General features: G+C 40.2%; 2 protein-coding genes across 9 annotated transcripts in view; both read right to left on the bottom strand.

Annotated features, from left to right (window-relative positions):
* The window catches only part of LOC134527226 (ecotropic viral integration site 5 ortholog), a 950,124-nt gene that overhangs the window by 395,419 nt on the left and 529,862 nt on the right, over window positions 1-24,843 (bottom strand). The gene's annotated exons all lie outside the window — the stretch shown is intronic.
* LOC134527229 (uncharacterized) lies at window positions 456-11,977 on the bottom strand. Of its 2 annotated transcripts, XM_063359722.1 has the most exons (4): window positions 5,445-11,977; window positions 5,155-5,310; window positions 3,014-3,833; window positions 456-2,612 (listed from the first exon to the last, which is right to left on the bottom strand). In XM_063359722.1, exons 1-4 carry the CDS (start codon window positions 5,573-5,575, stop codon window positions 2,229-2,231), a joined length of 1,491 nt encoding a protein of 496 aa, XP_063215792.1. In that variant the 5' UTR covers window positions 5,576-11,977; the 3' UTR covers window positions 456-2,228. The 2 variants fall into 2 exon arrangements, with proteins under 2 accessions (XP_063215792.1, XP_063215793.1); XM_063359723.1 differs by lacking the exon at window positions 456-2,612 and having other exon boundaries at window positions 2,640-3,833.

The raw sequence follows: 24,843 nt of genomic DNA on the forward strand, positions 1-24,843 counted from the left end.
TTCTGGCAGCTACGGCAGGACATTTTACTTCAAGGATACCATCATCTCCAACAAGACCGTCAGGTGTTGCTGCCAGCCATGGGTGTTCCTTATCGACGAATAAGCCACAGCGAGCCACCTTCTTACCAAAGTTCACTTCAAAATCCTGAATGGCGCTATGCTCATTTTCCAATCCATACCTTGTGGCCTCCGTCCCTGAAAACCTACTGTACAATATATTGACAACGGATTTTGCTCGCTTAGTGGATTTCTTCATGTTACAGATTCTACCGAAATTTGATGCTGTCAGTCGCTTGATTCTTTCTGATTTCCAGAGAACAGAATCATTTTGCCCTTTGGTAGCGATTTGTAGATTTTCTCGTTCTTCATCCGTTTTACAAAACCTAGCGAGAAATTCCTGTGTCTGTCTTGCATATTCGTCTGGTTCCATGTCAGGTATGCGTTGTTCTACACAGCCATAATCCTTGTCTGGACCTGTCACATACAACTTTCTGCGCTTAAATGTTTGTGGGTTTGTCAGCCTCCTGAGCTTTCTTTTCTCTGATGAACGTTCCTTGCGCTGTATGTGAGCTTTAGTGATGTTTCCAGGACTACTGTTTGTTAAACCTTTATGGATAAAGGACTGTGTTTGAGGACCTGAATTAAAAGAAATTACAGAGAGCTCGCTTCTTGTTTGGTAGCCACCACTCAAACAAAAGTTTACTCGTTTACTTGAAACATGCTTGCAAACCACATTATTGAAAGACTCTGCTGTATTAGTATTGACATTATGTAAAAGGCTTACAGCATGATGTGCAACAATGTTTCGAGCTGCTATTATTTCTGACCATATACCTGCCTCTTGAAGAGGCGGTACAAGGTTTTCCTCGTTTTCTTTCAATCCGCTACAGAAATAACCTCTAATTGCGCATCCTGAGTGGTCACCAAATACGTGAAATGGACCATTGTAAATGTCAAGTTTTAACTCCTCAATTTTTCTGTGAATTGGAAACTCTTTTTGAGCACGCCTATGCTGCACAGCTCCGGTGACTGCAGCTCGAAGGCGGAGTTGTTTGTCAGATACAGCCTTTCGTAGAACAGGAGAAACGGAACCAATTTCGTTTTTCGTCTTTTGAGCAATACAACGTATCCTTCGAAGGTAATTTCGCAGTATGTGGTTAGTACATTCAATTTTGGTGATTGTAAAATTTGGACCATATGGCTGAGCCTTCACCAACTGGGTCATAATGCTGCTATCGCCATCTCCTGAAAATGTTTACAACACGCTACGTACTAATGTGATAAATGTATAGGTATTTATTTATATACGAAAAAAAATACAAGGCCATGTTGCAGCGTTTCGAAAATAATGAGTTAAATTTATCAGTTAGTTTCCAATGTAATGAATTGAGAAAATTCATGACTCCGTGAAATGAAACTGTGAACAAATCCTTAGAAGCTATTTAAATCTACCACGTATAATTCGGCCGCATACATTATTTTGTCATTCTTTATCTCATTTTCGGGCAAAAAATTGGCGTTAACTTATTTAGAAATATTGGAAAAAAACTGTTATGTTTATTGGTATGACAATACTTTAATAAAACGTTTAAGGTGGTATTGTTAAAACTGGGTGATTTTTCTGTATAGACAAAACATTGATTAAAAATTATTGTTTTTGAAGGGCCGTTAAACGCTGTAACATGGCCTTAAACAAGATAAGACTTCAATACTCTATTTCTCACAAATATTAAAACTAAGGCCGCATACTTTACAATATTTTTGGGTCCTTTTTTCGGCTAAATGGAAAACTTTATACCTTGCATACCCTTTAAAAATATTCCTAAGAACCATACCAAGACATAAATCTGCAGTTAAGCCCTCAAAGAAGTACATATATTAACATAGTGGTAGGCTCTGAATTGTATGGCTATGCTATTTCTGGGGTATGAAATACAAGTGCAAGACAACATTTCTTTAATTAACACAACTACTTACATACAATGGCTCACTGAAAAATACCTACAGAAAACTACCAAATCATTTTTAACTCGAAATGGCCACATATGCACGTTCTTCTTGTAGGCATATCAGAGCGCTCGGTTACTGCTCTGAGGCTAACTATTTTCATATAGTTCACAATATTTAGTACCTACTCTTCGCGAGGTTACATTTATAAACATTGTAGAGCTAATACCTTTCTGTATATTTAGGAAGTAGCTGTTACAAAAGCGCTACATTTCAGTTCGTTACAATATGCAGCATTGTATGAAAACATATGAAACGTGCGACGTCGGAAATAAAAACATTAAATACCACACGGCATTAAAATTATTTCGAAAATATACTATCGACACAAATACATAATAATTAATAACATCTGAAATTAACTGATCACCTTGTGACTCACCAATCAGCTGATGATATTTCAGGTTATGCATGGAAACACTGCATTTGAAACCTTCCACTATGATGTCAGATTCCATGGCATTTGAAGACTTGTTCCAATTTTTGAAACAGACGTGGTCCTTTGGCGTCTCATTTTTACTGTTTGCTCGTGAACATATGCAGCAGTATCGATTCCTAGTGCTTGCGAAGATAACTTTTTTTGTTTCTTTTCCTACTATGCAAGCCTATAAGAAAAAAAAAAACAAGCATATTTAATCTGTTCGCTGTAAAACTTAATGTAAGGTAACGAGTCATTGTATAATCAGGATAATTACATTATTTCGAATGTCTGGCATTATGCCAATAGGCTCTAAGTATATGGCTCTATGCCGGTAGGCCTAAAAGACTTTCATACTAGCAAACAGGTCTATCACAAAATAACTATACAATGTTTGCACTTATAAAGAATTTAAATTGTCGCATTTATCTACAAAAGAAGGAAATATTAACAAAATAACTATTACGTGTTGTTCACACTGTCATGAACTTATTTTAGTTACTAATAATACATAATTACTGATATAACACAGATTGCCTACAAATTATTATTCAACACGCAATAAGATTACGTAATACACAAACTTACCACCCCAGAAAGAGCATCATATTTGTTTCCATACGATCGTTTACACCAAGCTCCATCAGTGACAACTGCTATGAGAGGAACTCCGTCGACATCCACACTGCCATTTTCTACTGCCAATCTTGCTTCTTCTTTGCCAGCGGCTTCCATACTTTGACATGCGACATCGTGTATAACAGAAGATAGGGATTTTTGACATTTGTTGAAAGTCTCCTTGGCCATGCAAGGCATTTCCAAAGTTGAAGTTATGTCTTGTAACTGTGTAAAACTTTGGCCCGTTAACAACATACTGTTCACCCATGCCATGTTACAGTTGACTTTATTTGTTTGGGGGTCCTCCGAGAAAATAGATTCAACAGTACCACACATATTACACTTGAAATCAAATTTACTTATCATTCCATTTTTATGTTCTTTTATTAATCGCATATTTTCAAACGAACACTGAAACACTTTGTTATGTTGGCTGATGCGCGACATTTCTTTGAATAGAAAGTCAACATCAAACAGTCGACGGCCTTGTATCGGAAAGGTTGATGATTCAGAGCTGAAAGTTTTTTTAGGAGAGGTTTGTTCGGGTGAAGATGCTGGTGACGAAAGTTTCTTCACGCCTTCAAGAAGCTGAGCGTAGTCACTTGTGACCGATTTTGACTCTTGTTCCGTGTCTGAAAATATTCCAGTAACATCATATTCTTCTGTAGGATAATCAGTAGTTGTGACTTTCTGCGGTGTCGCCAATATTTCGTTTGTCCAAAACGAACAACCTGCTCCATCGATGTCTACTTGATCATGTGAAGCAGTATCGCCGGGAGAGGTGGAACACCTAAAACAAAACAAAATTAAAGATATGATTTTCCTTGAAATAATAATCAAATACGCTATTAAAATTGTAAACAACTATTATTGTTGACATAATTAGTAGGCTAAAATTAATAATATATTTCATTAATTATGTCGCAAAGTTTGGCTCAATGTTCCAATTGTGAAATTACAACATTGCTGTGTAAAACAAAAATACCACGTCTCAGAATATTTTAATTATATAACCGTTAAAACAAAATAATTTATTAACTGTAGGCGTAATGGAAGATATGTTAAACAGTATTTGAATACAGCAAACAACAACACTTCCAACCGCTCAGCGATGGTAACAGTAAAAAGCTATAAACAAATAATATTTTGAAAACGCTCACATAAGTTATATACAATTGTTACTAGGTATAACCCTTCAACTTTCTTTTAACATAAAATGTAACTACGCAACTGAAGTACTATTTATAAGTGTTAATAAAGATCTAAATTTTAATCATAAGTAATTTAAATAAAAAATGAAAGATTATATTCTTTTATTTCTTCCATATTCCTATGTTTGTAGAATACTGTTACCTACTTTACAATTTGCTAACGAGTTTATCGGAAGAATGATTTGATCCGTGTTGTCTGCAGCCGAAAGCCGATGACCTGACCACTACGCTACCATTTCTTATGATAGTAGTTGAGTTAGATATAATATTTAGGTTGAATTTAAAAGTATGTGGACTGAAAACACTAATATTATATTATGAAAAAATACCGCCTCATAAATTGAGCGCGAAATCTTACAAATTAAATTTGCGAATTAATATGTTTCACTATTTCAATTATTGGTTTAACAAAGTTAATATGTAGTTTTCTACAGTTTACTGATTGAGATGTTTCATCAAATTGAATCTGTGAAAAATCGTAAGTAATAACGAATATTCACTGATTCCGATGTAGAGTCAATTAATTTTCAGTTCTCAGTCATAAAATGATGGAACGTATTTATGTAAGCTATTATAAATACATACACACACGACATTTAAGAGAAATGTGTCAAGAACAGGCATATTACTTTTTTATTAATTTTCATTCAGTGCAGAAGTATTTGGAAACATTTAAGGAAACGTTTCATGAATCTCATACGGGAAAGCATGCTATAAAACTATGCAGTAATGTAGTGGACTATTTTATGTATGTGTATAGGCCTACGTAATATTCATATACAGGTATTCATGCGTTATAGACGTTTTATCCGTGCTAGAAAAGTAAGAGAGACACCTTCTTTCGGCATTTTGCCCTTTAATTATTCTTAAGTAATTGTTGAAAAAAACTATTATTCAAACCTTGCTGGAGACAACGTTATGTAGCAAGTCTCACTGTCTGTCTGGGTTTTCCTTTCAACAGCATTTTCTATATTCCCCGCGTGTTTGGATGTACTGAAAGACTCATGTGAAGTATAGTTGGAAAACCTTGTTTCATGGTTTTTCACGTAACGCAGCCTGTGAAAGAAAGAACATTTAAATTTAATACAGCTTAAATGGATAGTAAAGGAATATAAAAAATTATGCTATATAACCTTTTCAACTGAAAGTGAAGGCTTACATGTTTCTTAATAAATGTACAACACACTTACCTGCCGTCAACTAAACGTAAAACTTTCCCTTTGTTCCATTTCCTTTTCTTTCGAACTGCATTCAGACGCAAGTGACGTTTTTTACCTCTTCTTTTGTCTTCATTCAAAACTTGCTTTCTCGCAGATTCCATACCTTTGTAAATCAAACCTTTCTAAATGGGTATAAAGGCTAAACGTTCTACTGGCACTTGACGCGAGTCAATTCACCCACACACATTCACAAGTATCAGAGCACGCACGCAGGATGATGGATGTACGAACTATTATCTCGCACCTCGCACTGTGCGTCTGTCAAAGACAGCTACTGCCCTAGACTCAGGTTAGCGACACGCAGCAGCTGGGCACTCCCCCTACCAGCCGGATCTTTTCCCCCCGCATACCCACCTTCCCGCCGCTCAAGGCTACTTCCCCTCCCGGACTGATAGCGGCCGAGCGGAGCGCGTGGTGGCGCCACTTCACTGGAGTGTCTTACTGGCATGCAGTGCTTTAGAACTGCATCGTAGAACCATCGATTTTCATCTACGAAACTATATTTTTTTATCACGCGACGCAAGACAAAGGTGCATTCTACGGGTCTATAATTTTCCGAAGCCCGGGAAAATGAATCTTCTTACCTAAATCTCGCCGCAAAAAGTGCCGTTTTAGCCATTTTCACAGTCAAAACTTACCTATTAGTAAGGGAAAATAGAACGTCTCACTATTATAGGCCTGTAAGCTGTTCCTTAAATGCTTTTCGTAGCCAAACTGCAAAACAATACGTGGAATAGTTTTCGAATAAAAGCCGGATTTCCAAGGCTCTGCACGTCTCTGCGCTCTCCAAGTAGGCGGCGCCCTTAATTCTCTCGACGAAAAGTGCAAGCAGCACGATATTGCCTACTCGCTCAGCAAGGATCTGGAATCTAGGCACCGGGCCGACGAGATATTGGCACAGGAAGCTGAATAAATAAGCAAATCATCGAACGCGGGTCTAGGAGAGAAAATCGCGGCCTGGGGCGTATCTAAAATTATGAAGGCAAAGACGAAATTAGGAATGGGTGCTCGTAAGCCCAGAATTCGCAAGACCAAGAAGCGTAAGATACAAAGATCCAATAAGAAAAAGGGGGGATTTTTACCGTTGCTGGTGCCCGCTATAGGCGCACTAGGCGGGATCGCAGCAGCTGCTTCCAACATTGCTAGGGCCGTGAATACGTCCAAGAACCAGCGAAACCAGTTGGAGGAAGCTCGTAGACATAATGCAAGCATGGAAGCCATTGTCATGGGTAAAAAAAAACGGTGCAGGACTGTACTTACGTCCTCACAAATCAGGCCGAGGCATGAAAAAGAAACGAAAATCCTAAGTTCTCTGCCGAAACTTCCGCTCACCAACGTAGATTTAAAAAAGTACGCACGCAAACTGAAAATACCACATTTCCGCGGTGTGTTTATGCGAGACACTTTGTCCAGCAAACCAAAAACCAACGAAAGCGCCATAATTAATTTAGACACGTCGGCAGGTCGCGGCACGCACTGGGTGGCGTACATAAAGTCTGGAAAAAAAGCTAGTTACTACGACAGTTTCGGTAATTTGAGACCTCTGCCTGAACTAAGGCGGTACCTGGGCCGGACCACTACATTGTTCTACAATTATGAAACGGAACAGAAGCCTAATCAAACAAACTGCGGTCACTTGTGCTTCAGATTCCTAAGTATAAAATAAAGGAACAGTAGCGAAAATAAATCAGTCATGTCCGTAACACTGATATTGTCAGGTCGTAGCTCGCAGCTACGAGCCACATTCTACCCGCCACTGGACTTGAACGGTGAATGGAGCATCGGTCTCGCAGATTTTCAAACGTATAATGCCATACCAAACATTGACGACGAAAACTGCAAAATGTGCTTCTTGAAAAGCGATGGAACATCAACTCGGGAAATTTCCATACCCACCAGGGCGTAGGAGTTGATCGATATTACGAATTACATCCAAACACAATTTTCGAATTGCGAGATAATCCAAACACGCTACAATGCGAACTTTTTTGCAGTGAAAATGTCGACTTTACGATACCGGGAACCATAGGTTCGATGCTCGGATTCGAACCGAAAATATACGCAGCCAAGACCTTGCACGTGTCCTCGTTACCCGTACAAATAATGCCCGTGAATGTAATACGCGTAAACTGCAATTTGGCAGGTGGAACGTACCTCAACGGAAGACTAAACAACATGCTACATGAGTTTTCGCCAACGGTTCCGCCTGGATATAAACTGGTCGAAGTACCGCAAAGTATCATTTACGCCCCTGTGCTCGCCAAAACAGTACACGAAGTAGTAGTCGACATTGTCGATCAAAACGATAAACTAGTAAATTTTAGAAACGAAGAAATTACACTACGTTTACACCTGAAGCGATGGGACTGATTTTCAAGCCCTATAAATCAAAGAAGCGTCACGAACCCAGGACCAGTCTGTTGCGAGGCCGCGGTGCGCTAACACCTCTTAACGTTAAGTATCTCCGCAGTTTAGGCTACAAAGTTCACAAGCATGGAAGATTATTTAAACGTGTCAGAAAAAGTTCAGTTTAGCGACGATGTAAATAAATTTGAATACCACTGCTTCGCACCCTACCTCCAAGGACCGTATATGCCCGGTAGGGAAATATGCATCCCGGTACAGAAACAAGACGTTTATACTCTACCTTGCCAGTCATTTATTCGTATAAGAGGCACGCTGACAAAGGCGGACGGATTACATCCTACAACTGCATACTTCGGTCGAAACGGAATATTGCATTTATTCGAACGAGTAATTTTCGAATTGAATAATATTGCGATCGACGAATCGTGGGACTTGGGCATTACTGCCACGATGAAAAATTACCTGTCTCTAACACCGAACGACCTGAGCGCGACCAAAATCGCAGGTTTTGGAATGAAACCCGATTTCAAAATTCCCATTTATGAAACTGGAAAATTCGAAGTTAGCATACTGCTTTCGATGCATCTCGGCTTCGCGGAGGATTACAAGAAAATATTGATTCAAGCCCTCCAAGAACTTGTGTTAATTCTAACGACATCGCACCTGAATGCCAACGTGGGAGCACCCGGAAACGACCCCCAGCCGGTCGCAGTCACCGTCACGAGCACCGAGTGGTTTGTTCCGCACATAACTGTCAGCACGAAAGAAAGGCTCAGACTTTTAAGTTACATCAAAAAGGACAAGACGGTTCCCGCGGAACCTGATTGGCTGGCGCCTTTGACCAAGGGGGAGAATTTACGTATAAATTAACGATCACGAGCACTTCTGCTTCACCGTCTGGATACGTTTGGCTGAGTTTGTGTGCGGATATCCTGCCTTCCCACCCTTTGACTCCAGCAGCTTGGTAAGTACAACTTCACAATAAATTATCAACTTTAAAATTTTTTCCGCAGATTTTCAACTTTGAAATTTTTTTCGTAAATTTTTAACTCTGAAATTTTCCCCCCGTAAATTATCAACTTTGTAAATTTTTCCGTAAATTTTCAACTTTGAAATTTTTTCCGTAAATTTTTAACTTTGAAATTTTTTCCGCAGATTTCCAACTTCGAAAATTTTTCCGTAGATTTTAAACTTTGAAATTTCTCCAGTATCTCTTGCTTGTGCCCCGCTGCGTCCTTCACCCAGTGTACGTAACAGCTGCAGTGAAGGCTGCTGCTGAGCCAGCTAGTACATGACACTGCGCCTCCCGCGCAGCTGGATGTAGAGGGGCAAGGACGTGGGAGAGAAAAAAAGTCTTACGTGCGCGTTCCTTTCTCGGCTCACTAGTTTCGATGTGCAATCAAGAATTAAAGGTAGTAGTCATCTTGTAATTACGTCTAACAAGAATATTATTGATTGTAAATGTAAACATTGAAGCGAGATTAGTTTCAGTATACGAAATCCATTCGGCTTAATAGTTTTACAGTTGTCATATTTGAAATAACATGCACATCAGTTGAATTTGTAACGCGTAATTAGGTTCACGACTATGTATGATTAAAATAAACTACTTGTCACGTTAGTTCCGAAGCGTGTAAATTAGGATAGATTCACGTTCGTGTTTGTATGAATAAGTGTTAGAAACCTAAATTACTTTTTTCCGTGATACTAGTCGAAATTATTAGAGTCATCAGTTGCAGTAATTTTTATTTTGAAAAAACATTTTTTCCTGGCATACATGTTTGTTATTCATGCACGTACGACTTAGCTTGAATCAAGATGGATGACGTACGAGAGGGAGAGAGATAGAGAGAGGACTGGCAGGAGCTCCGTACAGCTTGAGTTGACGTGATGAAATGGCGGCTTGCGCTAGTGGGGGAATCGCACGCTCTCCCTCCCTCCGGCCCCTTCCCAAACACATGGAGCGCTCGCGTCCTTACGTTACATCTGTGTCCACCAGCTGACGTAATTCCTACGCATATCGCATGGCGCGCTCGAATCCTCTGACGTGCAAAATGATTACACTAGTAGTTTATATTATTAATTACAGCGACAAAAAAAAAATACAGGTAATTCTATAGTCTCTTGGTAATGTTACATTTAAGGTTTTCGATTTATTTTTTTACAAAAGAGTTCATTTACCAATATTAATAACAGTAATTTATAATTTTTTACTGCTAAATGAAAAAAAAAGGATAGAAATTAGCACTTGCTACCTATCCATAGACGCATAACACATAATCACGACCATTTTCATTACTTCTACAATTACTTAACATATTATGTATGTGTTGCAGGTATTCAGTGCTTCTCCCTGCGTCGAGCTACTTACGAGTGTGATCCGCTTGGAGAACGCCTGTCTGCCCTCTGGAGTTCCGTGTAGTTCTGTCACGTTTCCGGTCAGTACATAAAACAAAAATATTTGTACATCAGTGTCTTTGTGCTGTCTTGAAAAAGTAAGACGTGTGCATGCATACTTAGCAAGGCGGTTCCTTTTCTGTGTTACAGGTTCCTGAGACCAGCGTGTGCTTCACGACGTTCCAGCCCTCCTCGTTGTGCGTGCGTGCAGTGCACCCAGAGACGTTCCTGTTTTCGTCTAGCGAGTTGAATTTTTTTTTAAATTTCAACTTCTGCTTGTATGCATTTACATGGCTGTGTGTTAGTGTGTGTGCACGCGAATGTCTTTACACTTGAAATGTTGTGAAATTTTATTTTTTAATTATACTTGACAAATAAAAAAAAATTAACAGGAAAATCACAAACATATACACTTTAATCATTCATTACTTCAGTGTCAAAATTTAATGGCGGAATATTTAAATAAATTGTATTACTATAATTTATCCGATCGTGTTACAGAGTCTATCAACATGAAGAGGACTTTGACTGGGGTTCCCGCGGAAGCCAGCCAGCCTTCGACATCGGGAGCCGTCCAGCCCTCGACCTTGGGGACCAGCCAGCTTGCGTCATCTCAGGTATGTGCACCGTCACCAGGGAATGGGTGTGCATACTGTGGCAAGTTTTTTACTGCTAGTCGTAATACCAGACGGCATGAGCGTGTGTGCAAGGCGAATCCCGGCCGTAATACCGCAAGCCAATGCCATATCTGCGGTATGACAATAAGCCGAAAAGACAGTTTGACCCGCCACATTAGAACGTGCGAGGGCACCGTCGAGCACAGCTCAGGCTCGAGGTGGATTTTCTGCGGGCAGCAATTCAAACATAGCTATGATGCCAGACGCCACGAGAAGAGCCAGTTCCAGTTCAATTCTGGTCGTATTAGCTACAAATGCGTAAAGTGCCAGGACGAATTCACACGTAAAGATACACTGTTTGTGCACATCAAGACGTGCAATGGCTTGGCTCCACAGGCCGCTAAGAGACGGCGCACGGGCGAGCCCTCTGGCCGTCAACAGCCCGGCCCCAGCACTCGTCCGCAATACGTGGCGAGTGTGCCCGACCAGGCACAGCGAGACTTGGAGGCGCAAGCGCCTGACCAGGCTCAGGTTGACTTGGGGGCAGGCGGTTCCGGGTTTGTTGAGGCGGAGAGCGCGTTCCGCAGAAATTGGAAAACTTTAGTGGCAGTCAACAATGGATCGACCAAAGATATTTGCACGTACCTGGGCGAAATGAAAAATAACTTGATCAATCGCATTTCCCAGGAAATATGTGAAAATGGCCCAGTGAAGTTCAATGCGTGGCTTGAATGTGATTATGCCAAGTCTGCTCCCTTCGATGAAGGTTATGACAAGAGGTCATTCAAGATGAAGAATATACCCATCTATGAGGAGAGCGACATTGAAGAGGCAGTAAAGGAATGTATTGAGAAAATATGTATGGAGGAAGACGAATATGTAAGTAAAGGCTCGGGGTGGACTCTGTCTGCAGTGAGGAAAATTCAGCTCCATTTCAACAAGTTAGTACCGCTGCGAGTCTCCTACATTGATCTACCATCCACAATCAAGAACAGGAAAGCATGCATAAATCCCATGAACCTGGAAGACAACGAGTGCTTCAGGTGGGCCATACTGGCGCGGTACGTGGAGGGGGAACATGCGCCAACCGAGTCGACCATCACTACCGTGAGCTGCAAGGTAAATTTGATTTTTCAGGACTGGAGATCCCCCCCCCCCCCCCCCACCAAATCAAAGTGTTTGAGAGGAACAATCTCGATGTGTCTGTCAACATCTACAGCATCGATGAGAACGACAAGATCGCGCCAGTGCGTGTGGGGAAGGAGGAAAAGCAACACCATTTCGACCTCCTGTTGCTAACGTCCGAAGATAAGAACTCTCATTTCTGCTTTATAAAAAATTTCTCAAGACTCGTCAGGCCCCAAATCACCGCCCACAAAGAAAAAATTAATGTGTGTAAGAGATGCTTCACGTACTATCACGATTTGACACAGAATTCAGGACTGACAGGGCAGCAGTGTCTTGACTCGCAAAAGAAATTCTGCAACACCCATGCTCCTGTGCGCGTCGAGATGCCTAAAGCTGACAAAAATGGCAAGCCACCTATCATGGAATTTAAAAACTACCACCACATGTCAAAGAAGCCCATCGTCATATACGCAGACTTTGAGGCCATGCTCGTGTCCATCCCATCATGCCAGCCGGACCCCCAGCAATCAAGCACACAGGCCTACCAGAAGCACGAAGCCTATAGTTATTGTATATATGTTAAGGTGGATAATGATGTGATCCCAGCCACACTCACCGCCTCACTGCCGCAAGAGCCAATTCTGTACAGGGGTCCCAATGCTGAGGCAAAATTCGTGGAAGACATAGTTAATATTGGAAATCAGGTGAAGGACATATACTAGACGAGCCTGCCCATGACGTCACTGATGGCTCAAGAGTATGTCAGCTTCGTCGCAGCCCATCAGTGCTGCTACTGTAAAAAGTCATTCACGACCTACAACATCAAAGTAAAGGACCACGACCATTTTAGTCGAAAATACCTTGGTGCCGCCTGCAACAGCTGCAATCTCCTGCGCAGTCGGCCCAAGAAGCTTGTTGTGTACTTCCACAACCTGGGTTATGATGAAAAGTTTATCATCAAGAAACTGGGCTACGACAACAAAGAAATATTTATTATTCCCCACACGCAAGAGAAAATGATTACATTCTCTAAGAAGCTGGGCGACAAATTCTCCGTACAGTTTATCGACACATTCAGGTTCATGGCACGAAGTTTGGCGTCCCTCGCGTCGTACCTGCCAGCCGACAAATTCGTAGAAACATCAAAATTCATCACTCAAAATGAATTGACTCTGGTGACAAGAAAAGGTGTGTTCCCATATGACTACGTGACATGCTGGGAGAAGTTGGAATAGCCAAAACTGCCTGCGAAAAAGGAATTTTACAATATATTAAATGACAGCCATGTCAGTGATGCAGAATACAGGCATGCGCAGGCAGTGTGGAGCGAGTTCGGCTGCGTGACCCTGGGCGACTACAGCGACGTCTACCTCAAGACGGACGTGCTGCTGCTGACGGATGTGTTCGAGAACTTTCGACAGCTCTGCCTCAAGACCTACGGCATCGACTGCAGCCACTACGTCAGCGCGCCAGGGTTCACGTTCGATGCAATGCTGAAGCATACAAAGGTACAGCTGGAGTTGATGACCGACTACGATATGCACATGTTCGTCGAAGCTGGGATCAGGGGCGGGGTTGCTCAAGTGGTCAAGCGCCACTGTAAGGCCAACAACGTCTGCCTTCCCCGCACCTACGATCCCAGCCAGTCATCAACCCACGTCATGTACCTGGACGCCAACAACCTCTATGGATTGGCCATGTCTCTGCCTCTTCCCGCCAGCGGCTTCAGGTGGGCGGGCACGGACATTGACGTCATGACCATACCGGACGAGGGGCGGATGAGGTACATACTACAAGTGGATGTTGAGTACCCATCCGTCCTGCATGACAAGCACAAGGACCTGCTGTTCCTGCCCGTCAACAAGTGCCCGCCCGGCTCGCGTCAGCCTAAATTGATGACGACGCTCGAGAAAAAGAGTAATTACATAGTTCATTATAGAAACCTGAAGCAGGCTCTCCAGCACGGACTGCGAATCACAAAAGTACACCGAGTCCTGGAATTTGTGCAGCGTGAAAAATACGATTATGAGGCAGAATGATTCAAATGATTTCGAAAAATAATTTTTTAAGCTGGCAAACAATGCATGTTTTGGTAAACTGTTAGAACAAAAGAGGACGAGGCAGCGGATGGAACTCGTATGCAGCGAGAAGAGGCTACGTAAAGTTGTGGCAAAGCCAGCGTTCCAGGACAGGACAGTTCTCGATGAAAACTTGGCTCTGATCAAACTCCAGCATGAAAGTATCCTCTTTGACCGCCCTGTATATGCGGGTTTAGCCGTCCTGGAGTTGTCCAAAACACTAATGTACAATTTCCATTACGACATCATGATGGAAAAATATAAGGACAACATCACGCTGGCGTACATGGACACAGACAGTTTCATCTATGAAATCAAGACCCACGACTTTTACCAGGACCTGGCCGACGACTCTGCGCTCATGAACGTGTTTGACACCAGCGCGTATCCCATTGACCACCCCTGCTACTCGCCCACCAATAAAAAGGTGGTGGGCAAATTCAAAGATGTGTGCATGGGGTGGCGATGGAGGAGTTTGTCGGCCTCAGAGGAAAATTATATACATATAAATATAACGATAATATATCCAAGAGAGCTAAAGGAATTCAGAAATGTGTAGTGAAGAACAAAATTACGTTTGAAGATTTTCTTGAAGTCCTGGAGCACCACACAACAAAGCGTGCGCAAGTCCGGTCCATAAGGTCGCACCAAATGGTATTTTACACGGAAACTATGAATAAATTGGCACTTAGTTGACACGACGATAAACGCATAATATGCGACGATGGAATACATACATTACCGTATGGGTACAATGGATAATTTTATTATACCTCAATATTTATACATAATAAAAATGACTGTAAGAAAACAGCAAGTGAACTTATAACATGAAATGTTGAAACTGGTGACTGTACTCGTACGTTTCGTGTAGGATTCACTGATGGGGTGAAGCATGGTGTGGACTTTGAGGACCCCTGGGCCACTACGGTAGCCGAAAAGGTCCGTCAGGAATACTTACAGATATGTTACGAGTATGGCGCTAGTGATGCCACAAGGTAGCCACCCATATCTCTGTTGATTTGGTGTACATAGCCTTCGTCGTTGGATTATGCATCGACGGGTTTTTCGTTGTTTGATCTTTGCATCGTTGTTTGTGGTGCAATGCTTTTCTTCGTTGGGTTTTTTAATCATGCACCTACATTGTTTGTGGTTTTGAATTTTCTTGGTTGGATGGGTGGTGGTTGGTTTTATGCACTTACGTTGTTTTGTGGTGCACCGTTTATTCTTGGTTGGATGGTGGTTGGTTGGTTTTATGGACCTACAATGTTTTTTGTGGTGTTATGTTTATTCTTGGTTGGATGGATGGTGGTTGGTTGGTTGGTTTTCTGCACCTACGTTATCTTTTGTGGTGCTGTGTTTATTCTTGGTTGGTTGGTTGGTTGGTTGGGTTGGAAGTGGTGGTGTTTTGCATCCTCGTAGTTTGTGATGCTGCGCTCTCTTGGTTGGTTGGTTGGGATGGAAGTGTCGGTTTTATGCACCTACGTTGATTTGTGGTGCTACGTTTTTGGTTGGTTGGGATGGAAGTGGCGGTTTTATGCATCCTCGTTGATTTGTGGTGCTGTGCTTTTGGTTGGTTGGTTGGGATGGAAGTGGTGGTTTTATGCGCCTACTTTGATTTGTGGTGCTACGTTTTTTGGTTGGTTGGTTGGGTTGGAAGTGGTGGTTTTATGCACCTACATTGATTTGTGGTGCTACTTTTTTGGTTGGTTGGTTGGGATGGAAGTGGCGGTTTTATACATCCTCGTCATTTGCGTTGCTACATTTTTTGGTTGGTTGGTTGGGTTCAAAGTGGTGGTGTTTTGCATCCTCGTTGTTTGCGATGCTACATTTTTTGGTTGGTTGGTTAGGATGGAAGTGGTGGTTTTATGCATCCTCGTTGATTTGTGGTGCTGCGCTTTTGGTTGGTTGGTTGGGATGGAAGTGGTGGTTTTATGCATCCTCGTTGATTTGTGGTGCTGCGCTTTTGGTTGGTTGGGATGGAAGTGGTGGTTTTATGGACCTTCGTTGATTTGTGGTGCTGCACTTTTGGTTAGTTGGTTGGGATGGAAGTGGTGGTTTTATGCACCTACGTTGATTTGTGGTGCTACGTTTTTTTGTTGGTTGGTTGGGTTGGAAGTGGTGGTGTTTTGCATCCTCGTTGTTTGCGATGCTGCGCTTTTGGTTGGTTGTTTGGTTGGGTTGGAAGTGGTGGTGTTTTGCATGCTCGTTGTTTGTGGTGCTACGCTTTTGGTTGGTTGGTTGGGATGGAAGTGGTGGTTTTATGCACCTATGTAGTTTTTGGTGCAATACATATAATTTTTACACTGATGTGTTTTACACCGATGCGTTTTATGCGTTTATATGTGATTTTAATGCTATTTATGCGTTTGTATGCATCGTTGGGCTCCCTACATCGAGGGAGTCATGTCGATGGGCTCCTAACATCGATGGTGTCATGATGATGGGGTCACTACGATGGGCTCCTTACATCGATGGTGTCAACGATGGACTGTTACACCGCTGGGTTCCACAATCGATGTTGTACAAGATTTCGGCATTGATACGACATTGTGACTGGACAATTTCAGCATTGGTATGTGACAATGTGACATTGTTAAATTTAAGCATGTGCTTTGTGTCAATGTATCGTATGGTAGATCATTCTGGTAGGCTTGCATCGTTGTAATGGGCCACTGCTAAATAGAGATGTTGTTCATAAGTACTTGACTACATATGTGACGTATATTGCATATGGAGGCAAGGAGCTTGTGCGTGACTAGTCTGTTTAGCGGTGTCGGTCTCCAGCCCGTTCCAAACACAGAGAGCTGCGATGCAAGCTTTTTGTTTGAGTGACTAATATTCTATTTAAGTATTTAGCAGGTGAGCAGTTGCTGAGATGGAGAGATTCGACGTGATGAGGAGAGAGCTGGTGAAATATAGATGGAGGCGGCGGGACGATCGTAGCCTGCTGAGAAAAGACCTGCGAATCTACACTCTCACACATGAAATAAATAAAAATATTTAAATGTATATATTAACAATAATATATAACTGTAATTTTTTTTTAACTTTGTGTTTTATTTTATAGTACTAATACCTTGGTTTTTTTTTTCTTGATGAACAAAATTTTTTTTTATAATGTATGATTGAAAACATACATTGCTGCAAAAATGTAAACCATTTTTTTTTCTGCATATATAATTTTTTGTTGAAAGTTGGAATTAAGACACTTTACTTCACACAAACCCGTAATGATAAAGGTGAAAAAAAGAGCAAAACAAATACAATGGTATACATTTTTTTTATTTACATATAAAATTCGTCATTCTACACACACAACAGACATTTACATAGAAAAAATTTTCAATTATAAGAAGTATATTTAATCTTCACTGTAGTAATAAGGATGTTCATAGAGCCACAGTTTCAGTAACTGGCTATTACAATGTGCACAGTGGAAACCATTATAAAATTTATCGCACTTTTCAATTTGGTTTCCGTACATCTTTAACAGTGTGTTAAAGCCCGGACAGTTGCCTTGTTTACGTAGATCAATTACTTTGGCACTGCACAACTCACTCACAATACGTTTCTGTTCATTACCACGGACGTAAACAACGTCGTCTTCGGGCTCGACGAGGTTCGACAGCACAGATGTAAGTTGGTCATAGTCCACATCACCGTCATTCCACGAGAGACCGTTCACTTCATAGGTTAGACGACGGTTCTCGCGTTGATAGAATCTGTCCAATTCCGACCAGTCACAAGGAGGTTTAACGATGTATTCATAAGTCCTGGTTTCTTCCCCGCCAATGATGGACATCACTGACAGTTGCTTCACTACGGGTCCCTTTTGGGACGTAAGACACTGGACGTTGACAAGAAAGAGTGTCATATTGTCATTACTCACAGTTACACGTACGAGGAGGCTGGAGTGGCACCTATATGGTAACAGCGGCACGGCGCTCAGGATCTAGGCTGCTGCTGCCGCTGCCTGCACGCATCTCGCTGCTTCTTGCACCATGACTTCATGTGCGGTGTGTCGTGGACGCTGGAGCTTCCTCTGTCGCACTCGGTGCACGGCAAACAATCTTGTATGTCTGGGTCTTGCTGTAGGTACACCGGTAAGAACTTGTAGATGTATCTTATCTCATGAGGGGCGTAGACCAGGTAAGACTTACTTTAGGTAAGTACGACAACTCCGTCTCCTTATCCAGTGCCGCAAGCGAGCGCACTCTACCGTATGCTAAGATGGCCGACAAGATCTTTGCTCCGCTCGCGCAACAAGCAAACATTACCCCCTCAGTAGACGACTGGTGCGCGCGAGGAACTGCAGGTAACTAAAGGGTACCCTGGGCACTGAAGGTGGTATTTATAATGTTTAAAAAATATAGGGGGGTTAGTTACAAATTCAATATGGCTGCGGGGTGGGGATGATTATTACTATTTTTTAAGATTTTTTTATTTTTTTGGGGGGGGTGGTGTTGGAAGGGGGAGGGGGTAGAAGATATATGTGCTATGAAAAAAAGTGGTGGGGGGATGTCAGTCTGCCTACTGCCACCATTGAGGAAGAAGCCTGTCGCCATTTTTAATTTTTTTGCCCTCGTCGGTTTCGAACCGAGGACTCCGAGCTCCGTGTCGTAAATGTATGTTTTTTAAAAAATTTTATTAAAATTTTATTAAATGAATTTTTTAAAATTAAATTTTTTTTATTAAAATCGGATAGTAAAAAAGTTAAAGATGGTGGGCGTAACGGAAATTGCAACGGTGATGTCATAATTCAAAATGGTGGAAAGTTCGAGAAAACAAAATGACGTCATCAAAAATGGCGGATCCAAAATGGCCGCCGATGTCAAGGTCAAAGGTCAAGGTCATCCAATATGGCCGCTGTGACGTCACAATCCAAGATGGCGGACCGGCTCCCAGCTCCACCGCCTGACGCCTGGCGCAGGAGCCCCATTTACACACTACTGCTGTGTCCTGTTATGCTCAATGTTCCGTTACGCTGTGTCCCGTTACACTCATTGTTCCGTTTGCTGTGTTCCGTTAGGCTGTCGGCGAGTGCAGTAATAATAGGTTATGTTACAAATGACTAAAAAATTATGGTGATTCATATAATTGATAATATATATTTGATTAGAGTTTATTTATATGAAAACTTGTTCATAATTATATTTTAACTTTATAGCTAAATGCCAGTTTTTAAAATTAATTACAAGTCATCTACACATGAACTGTTTCGTCGACTGTTTATAATGTGAAGTGAAATGTTAATGTGATTTTCATTGCTTATTAAAACAACAATTTCGGCAATAAAGGTTAATTATTCTTGCATTTTAAAAATCTAATTACTATTATAATTTAAGTATTTATTCTTTTATTATTAAAATAAAAAAATTGGTTGTCTACAAAGTCGGTTTACGGACGATAGTTTAACGTGACGTCATAACAAAACATTGATGAAATGATTGCATACTTTTATAAATAAAATTGAATCATTTTTTTGAATTATCACTATTTTGTATGGATACAAAGAAGGAGTGAAATGAAATCTACAATTTAATTCATAAATTTACTTTTATTTGCACTCATTAATTCAAATATGTTTATTACTTTAACGAAGAGATTATTTTAACTATAACTTTTATACATGTTTGCTATTTAACTTCTTCCAATCTGTGATATTATGTTAAGGATAGGACTATGATAAGAAAAGTAGGAACGAATGGGAGTGTTTCAAGGATGATGTGAAGGAAAATGGCTTACCCAACACCAAAATGCAGTCCAAAATAATATATTTGCGCCACGGACTCTGCAGCAACACTAGGAGGAACGGGTTAGCAAAGAGCAATGAAAATGTTACATTGAAATGCATGAAAACAGAATTTCGCCACATACTCGGTCGCAATGCTAGGAGGTTCAGGTTAGCAAAGAGCAATATAAAATGAGCGTAACGGGACACAGCGAAACGGGACAATGTGCGAAACGGAACACTTTTTCGTGCGTGCAGCCGGCGTTCATTGATTTATTAGACGTCACGTCAAAAATTGGTTGTCTGTAAAGTCGGTTTACGGAAGATAGTTTAACATGACGTCATAACAAAACATTGATGAAATGATTGCATACTTTTATGAATAATATTGAATCATTTCAATTTTAATAATAAAAGAATAAATACTTGAAATTATACTAGTAATCAGATTTTTAAAATGCAAGAATAATTAACCTTTATTTCCGAAATTGTTGTTGTAATAAGCAATGAAAACCACATTAACTTTTCACTTCACTTTATAAACAGTCGACGAAACAGTTCACGTGTAGATGACTTGTAATTAATTTTAAAAACTGGCGTTTAGCTATAAAGTATAAATATAATTATGAACAAGTTTTCATATAAATAAACTGTAATCAAATATCTATCATCAATTATATATATATATATATATATATAGCCTAACTGTATAGCCGCAAACAATGTTGTATTGTTGAAATAACATGGGGCGTAATTACGATTGAACGATGGGCTACAAGTTTATTTTATTTACTTTTTATTTTTATTTTTTAACTTCAAACAATGTTTTGAACTGGTCACGCATTTACAGTGAGTAGTTACATTTTGTCCTATTTTACAAATCCTTGATAACGGATAAACCAGCAACATTATCAGATTTCCGTGAATATAACTTACGTCAAATATGTTCATGTTAGATGGTGATTCAGATTAACGTCACTTCTATAACTATATGAGAGGCAAAGGATTTATCAATGTGTTTTTTTGCACTTTTACGAATCAAATTCATTTTAGTTAATTATCTGGCACTATACTAGCAGTGTTGATTATAATCCTGACATTATGGTAGAGCCTCAGTGCCGTGTAGCGAGACTGTGGTCTGCGTCGTGGCAATTTCAGCTCTGTATTTCTTCATTGCTTTGGAATGTTTAATCATGTTACTTTTGAGGAAACGTCTGCCGTTTCGTAATTTTTGCGGCGCCATCGCAACAGCAAAAATCACTACTGTATATAAGTTAAATTAATTTCACTAAGCTAATGCATTCAACATATTAAACCACAAGCATTAAACCACTGACCACTACTCCTGACTTCCGTGGGGAAAGGACAGTGGGAGATTTGCTCGAAAACGTGGTCAAAATGCAAATCGCGAACTTAAAATCCCGACCAAATTGGCTATGTGGTAGTAATGTAAGATAACCCCTGCATGGGAAACCGGATATGGCAATGAGAAGTTCCCACATCCTGAGGTTTCACGGCAGTTGACAAGTGAGGGTCGAGTGCGTTGGGCGGACCTAATTATGTTGAAGATAATTCCATGCTGTAATAAAGTGAATATCGCGGCCGTAAAAATTGATATTTTTGAGTTCTGAAAAATGGATGCAATTCCTGAAGGTATGGCGTCTATAACACTGCCTTATGTTGTTATATATAAAGCTGTATTTTTTTTTGTTTTATTTTCTAAAGCGACTTTGTGAACATAATGAAAATTTAGTTTTATTACATTACATCGAGGCTTTTAGTTGGGTATGCCACATTATGCACCTTTCTTTCGAATTAGGGCGTTTAGTTTATTGTTTTAGTAATACGAATTCACAATAACTAGCTGCTAATAGGTGCTACCCTTTGTGTACGATATTTTTTCCTTCATTGCTGCACTGGTGGCGACTCCCTGAGGCTATGGCGGGTCTAAGCCGACCCATAATTGTTGACAATGTGCATAGCCCGTCCAATACCAGATGCTTTTTTTCTTATTCCTTCATAAGCTTCACTAATTGTCAGTTCATTCTCGACATCGTCATCGATGTCTGTTAAAGTCTGGAGAAGTTTACTAGTGGTGGTCTAGCCTTTCAGAAATCTTTGATGAAAACCACATTTAGTGTTGGTATAGTGAGATTTTTTATTGATAAGGAATTTTTTACTACTGGTAAGAAATAAATCTAAAGTCCTTCAAAGTTGTTCACTAAGAAGGACAATTGTTTTAGATTTTCCAGCTGTAAAATAACCATTAAAAGTATATGATGTGTGGGTACACACAAACCCATAAGGAATTTATTAAGTTTATGTCTTGTGTAGTTTTACAATTCAAAGATTGTTATCTAATGAGATGAAGAAACTTCCTAAATTAGTTCACGAGACTGTATGCAATGATGGGTTGGAAGAAATGGCAACAATTGAGAAATTTGAGCAAAGTTTAACAGCCTAGGTCTTCGGTGCCAGTGACTGTGATTTGGGGTAGAATGGAAGCATGAATGGAATACAACAGTGAAATGGGAATCACTCCGAGAAAACTAGCTCTTCTAGGGCCAAGTCAGTTACATTACCCCCCTTAAGAAATTCCGGATCGACCATAACCAAGAATCAATCCCGCGAATAAGACATTATTCCTAAGGGTCTACTGTTGCGAACGCAAATTAGCACTGAACAAAGAACTTGTAAATGAATTCACCAAAAACAACCCAATGTAATGAACAATTTTTGACATCTTACTTATGGTAGAATTTTGTTGACTATTTCTTTGGTATTTTCTTGTTTCACTATAACAGAATGGCATAAAAATATCAATGCATTTTATTACACTATTGTAATTATATTCAACAAAATGGTATTAATAATTTGTGAATATTATGTTTTTAATATTCCAAATTGTTTTTAATCTATGTTACTCTAGTCATACAGAAAATAATCCAAGAAAGGACTCCATTACTGCAAATAAATTTCCCTCTTTCCTGAACTGTTTTACCCGCCCAATGATTTTAATAAGTGCCATTGCATTGCAGTCATGCAAACTTTTCATTTTAGGATCAGGAGAAGAACTGGCATATACTAGGAGGGAGCTATTCTTGATGCTGAAGGGCTTCTTAACTACAGATAAGTACAAGAACTAGTCTGGAACACCTACAGAAAGTTTTGTCCGAGAAACGGGGTTGCATTATAACAATACCTGCGAGTGCAAGGCCTGCTTTGTCCACGTTTTTTTTAAAGCTAAACACTAAATGGAAAGGATCTTCAAGAAACATTAACTATTTTCTGAATAAAAATCAAGCATGGCTCAGCAAGAACATTTGTATTCCGGTAAGTAATCCCAGTTCTGGAGAGTCGGCAAAGAAACGTAGATGCCCTTCCGTGGAATTTTGTTCAAGTAGTGAACGAACGAAACGAAGGAGAACAGAGCAACTACGTACAAATGTAGACATGTCGATGTAGTCTTATGCCACTCAGATGAGCCTTCGTTCGTCTGGTAATTTAGATGCTGCCAACATAGTAAAATACATAACCACAACTACCCCAACAAGAGCTTCGAAATATCGGAAGCATTATAGTATGCAAGTCGAGAAGACAATATCTGCAGATGAAGCTTTGTCTACAATGGTTGAAGCTAAATTGAGTAGGCATCAATACAGTGTAATTAGATCAACAGTGCGAAAACACAACTTCAAATTGTATCCCAGTTATGAAGCAGTAAGGGAAGCGAAATCGAGGTGTTGTCCACCGCGTACGAGTATCACAGTTACTGAGAAAAGTGCAGAAGTGAAGTTACAAAGTCTGTTAGATCACACCTGTCAACGTATTTCACTAGTCCAAGAAGAAGTGATACAAAGTTTACATCCCGAAGATGTGCGTGCATTAACTTTAATTTGAAAATGGGGATGTGATGGGAGCTCGGGACACAGTGAGTACAAGCAAAAATTCAACAACGATTCTGATTCGGATGCAAATGTGTTCTTGACGTCTTTTGTACCACTGCAACTTGTTTCTTCTGAACCGAAATCTCGGGACAAAATTGTTATATGGAAGAATCCAAGGCCTTCATCTCCCAGGTTTTGTAGGCCAATCAGACTGCAGTTTCTCCATGAAAACACTGAATGCATTGTAAGAGAAAAAAACTATATGGAGCAGCAAATTGAATCACTTGTTCCACTGACTGTAACAATAAATTGGAATGAGATATCTGTTACAAACAAAATGTTATTTACCATGATATATGGTAAAGTGTGTAATGCAGTGTCATCAACGACATCTTCGTTGCGTTGCTATTTATGTGGAGCAACGTCCAAGAATTTTAATGACATTAAACAGGTCGTTAAGAGGGAGATAAACGAAATCCACCTTTCATTTGGTATTTCATCATTGCATATGTGGATTCGTTTATTTGAATGTATATTGCACATGTCATACAAACTAACTATTGGAAAGTGGCAAGCACGTTCTGAAGCAGAAAAAAAATTGTCAATGACCGAAAAAATTGATTCAAGTTAAATTGAAGTCGGAGTTAGGTCTGGTTGTTGATCGTCCGAAACCTGGCTACGGAAGCACAAATGATGGCAATACTGCTCGACGTTTTTTTGAAAACTCGGATGTGAGTGCATCAGTTACGGGTGTAGACGTAACTTTAATAAAAAGATTCTACATAATCTTGCAAGCAATTTCAAGTAGTCACGATATTTATGTCAATAGTTTTGAGGATTAGTGTCTAAAAACTGCAACAACATACATAGAAAAATATACATGGTATCCCATGCCGACAGCTGTACATGAACTACTAATTCACGGACCCAAAATAATATTGTCCGCTTTGTTGCCAATCGGACAATTATCGGAAGATTCTCAAGAGGCTAGGCATAAGGATATGAAGAGATATCGTGAAGGATTTTCTAGGAAATGTTCCAGAATAAAGACAATGGAAGATGTTTTCAGTTGGTTACTCATATCTTCAGATCCGATGATTTCTAGTGTACGAAAGCTCCCTCAGAAAAAAATGAAGCAACTCTCGCCAGATGTCATACAAC

Source organism: Bacillus rossius, chromosome 1, assembly GCF_032445375.1.
Source record: "Bacillus rossius redtenbacheri isolate Brsri chromosome 1, Brsri_v3, whole genome shotgun sequence".
Lineage (NCBI taxonomy): Eukaryota > Metazoa > Arthropoda > Insecta > Phasmatodea > Bacillidae > Bacillus > Bacillus rossius.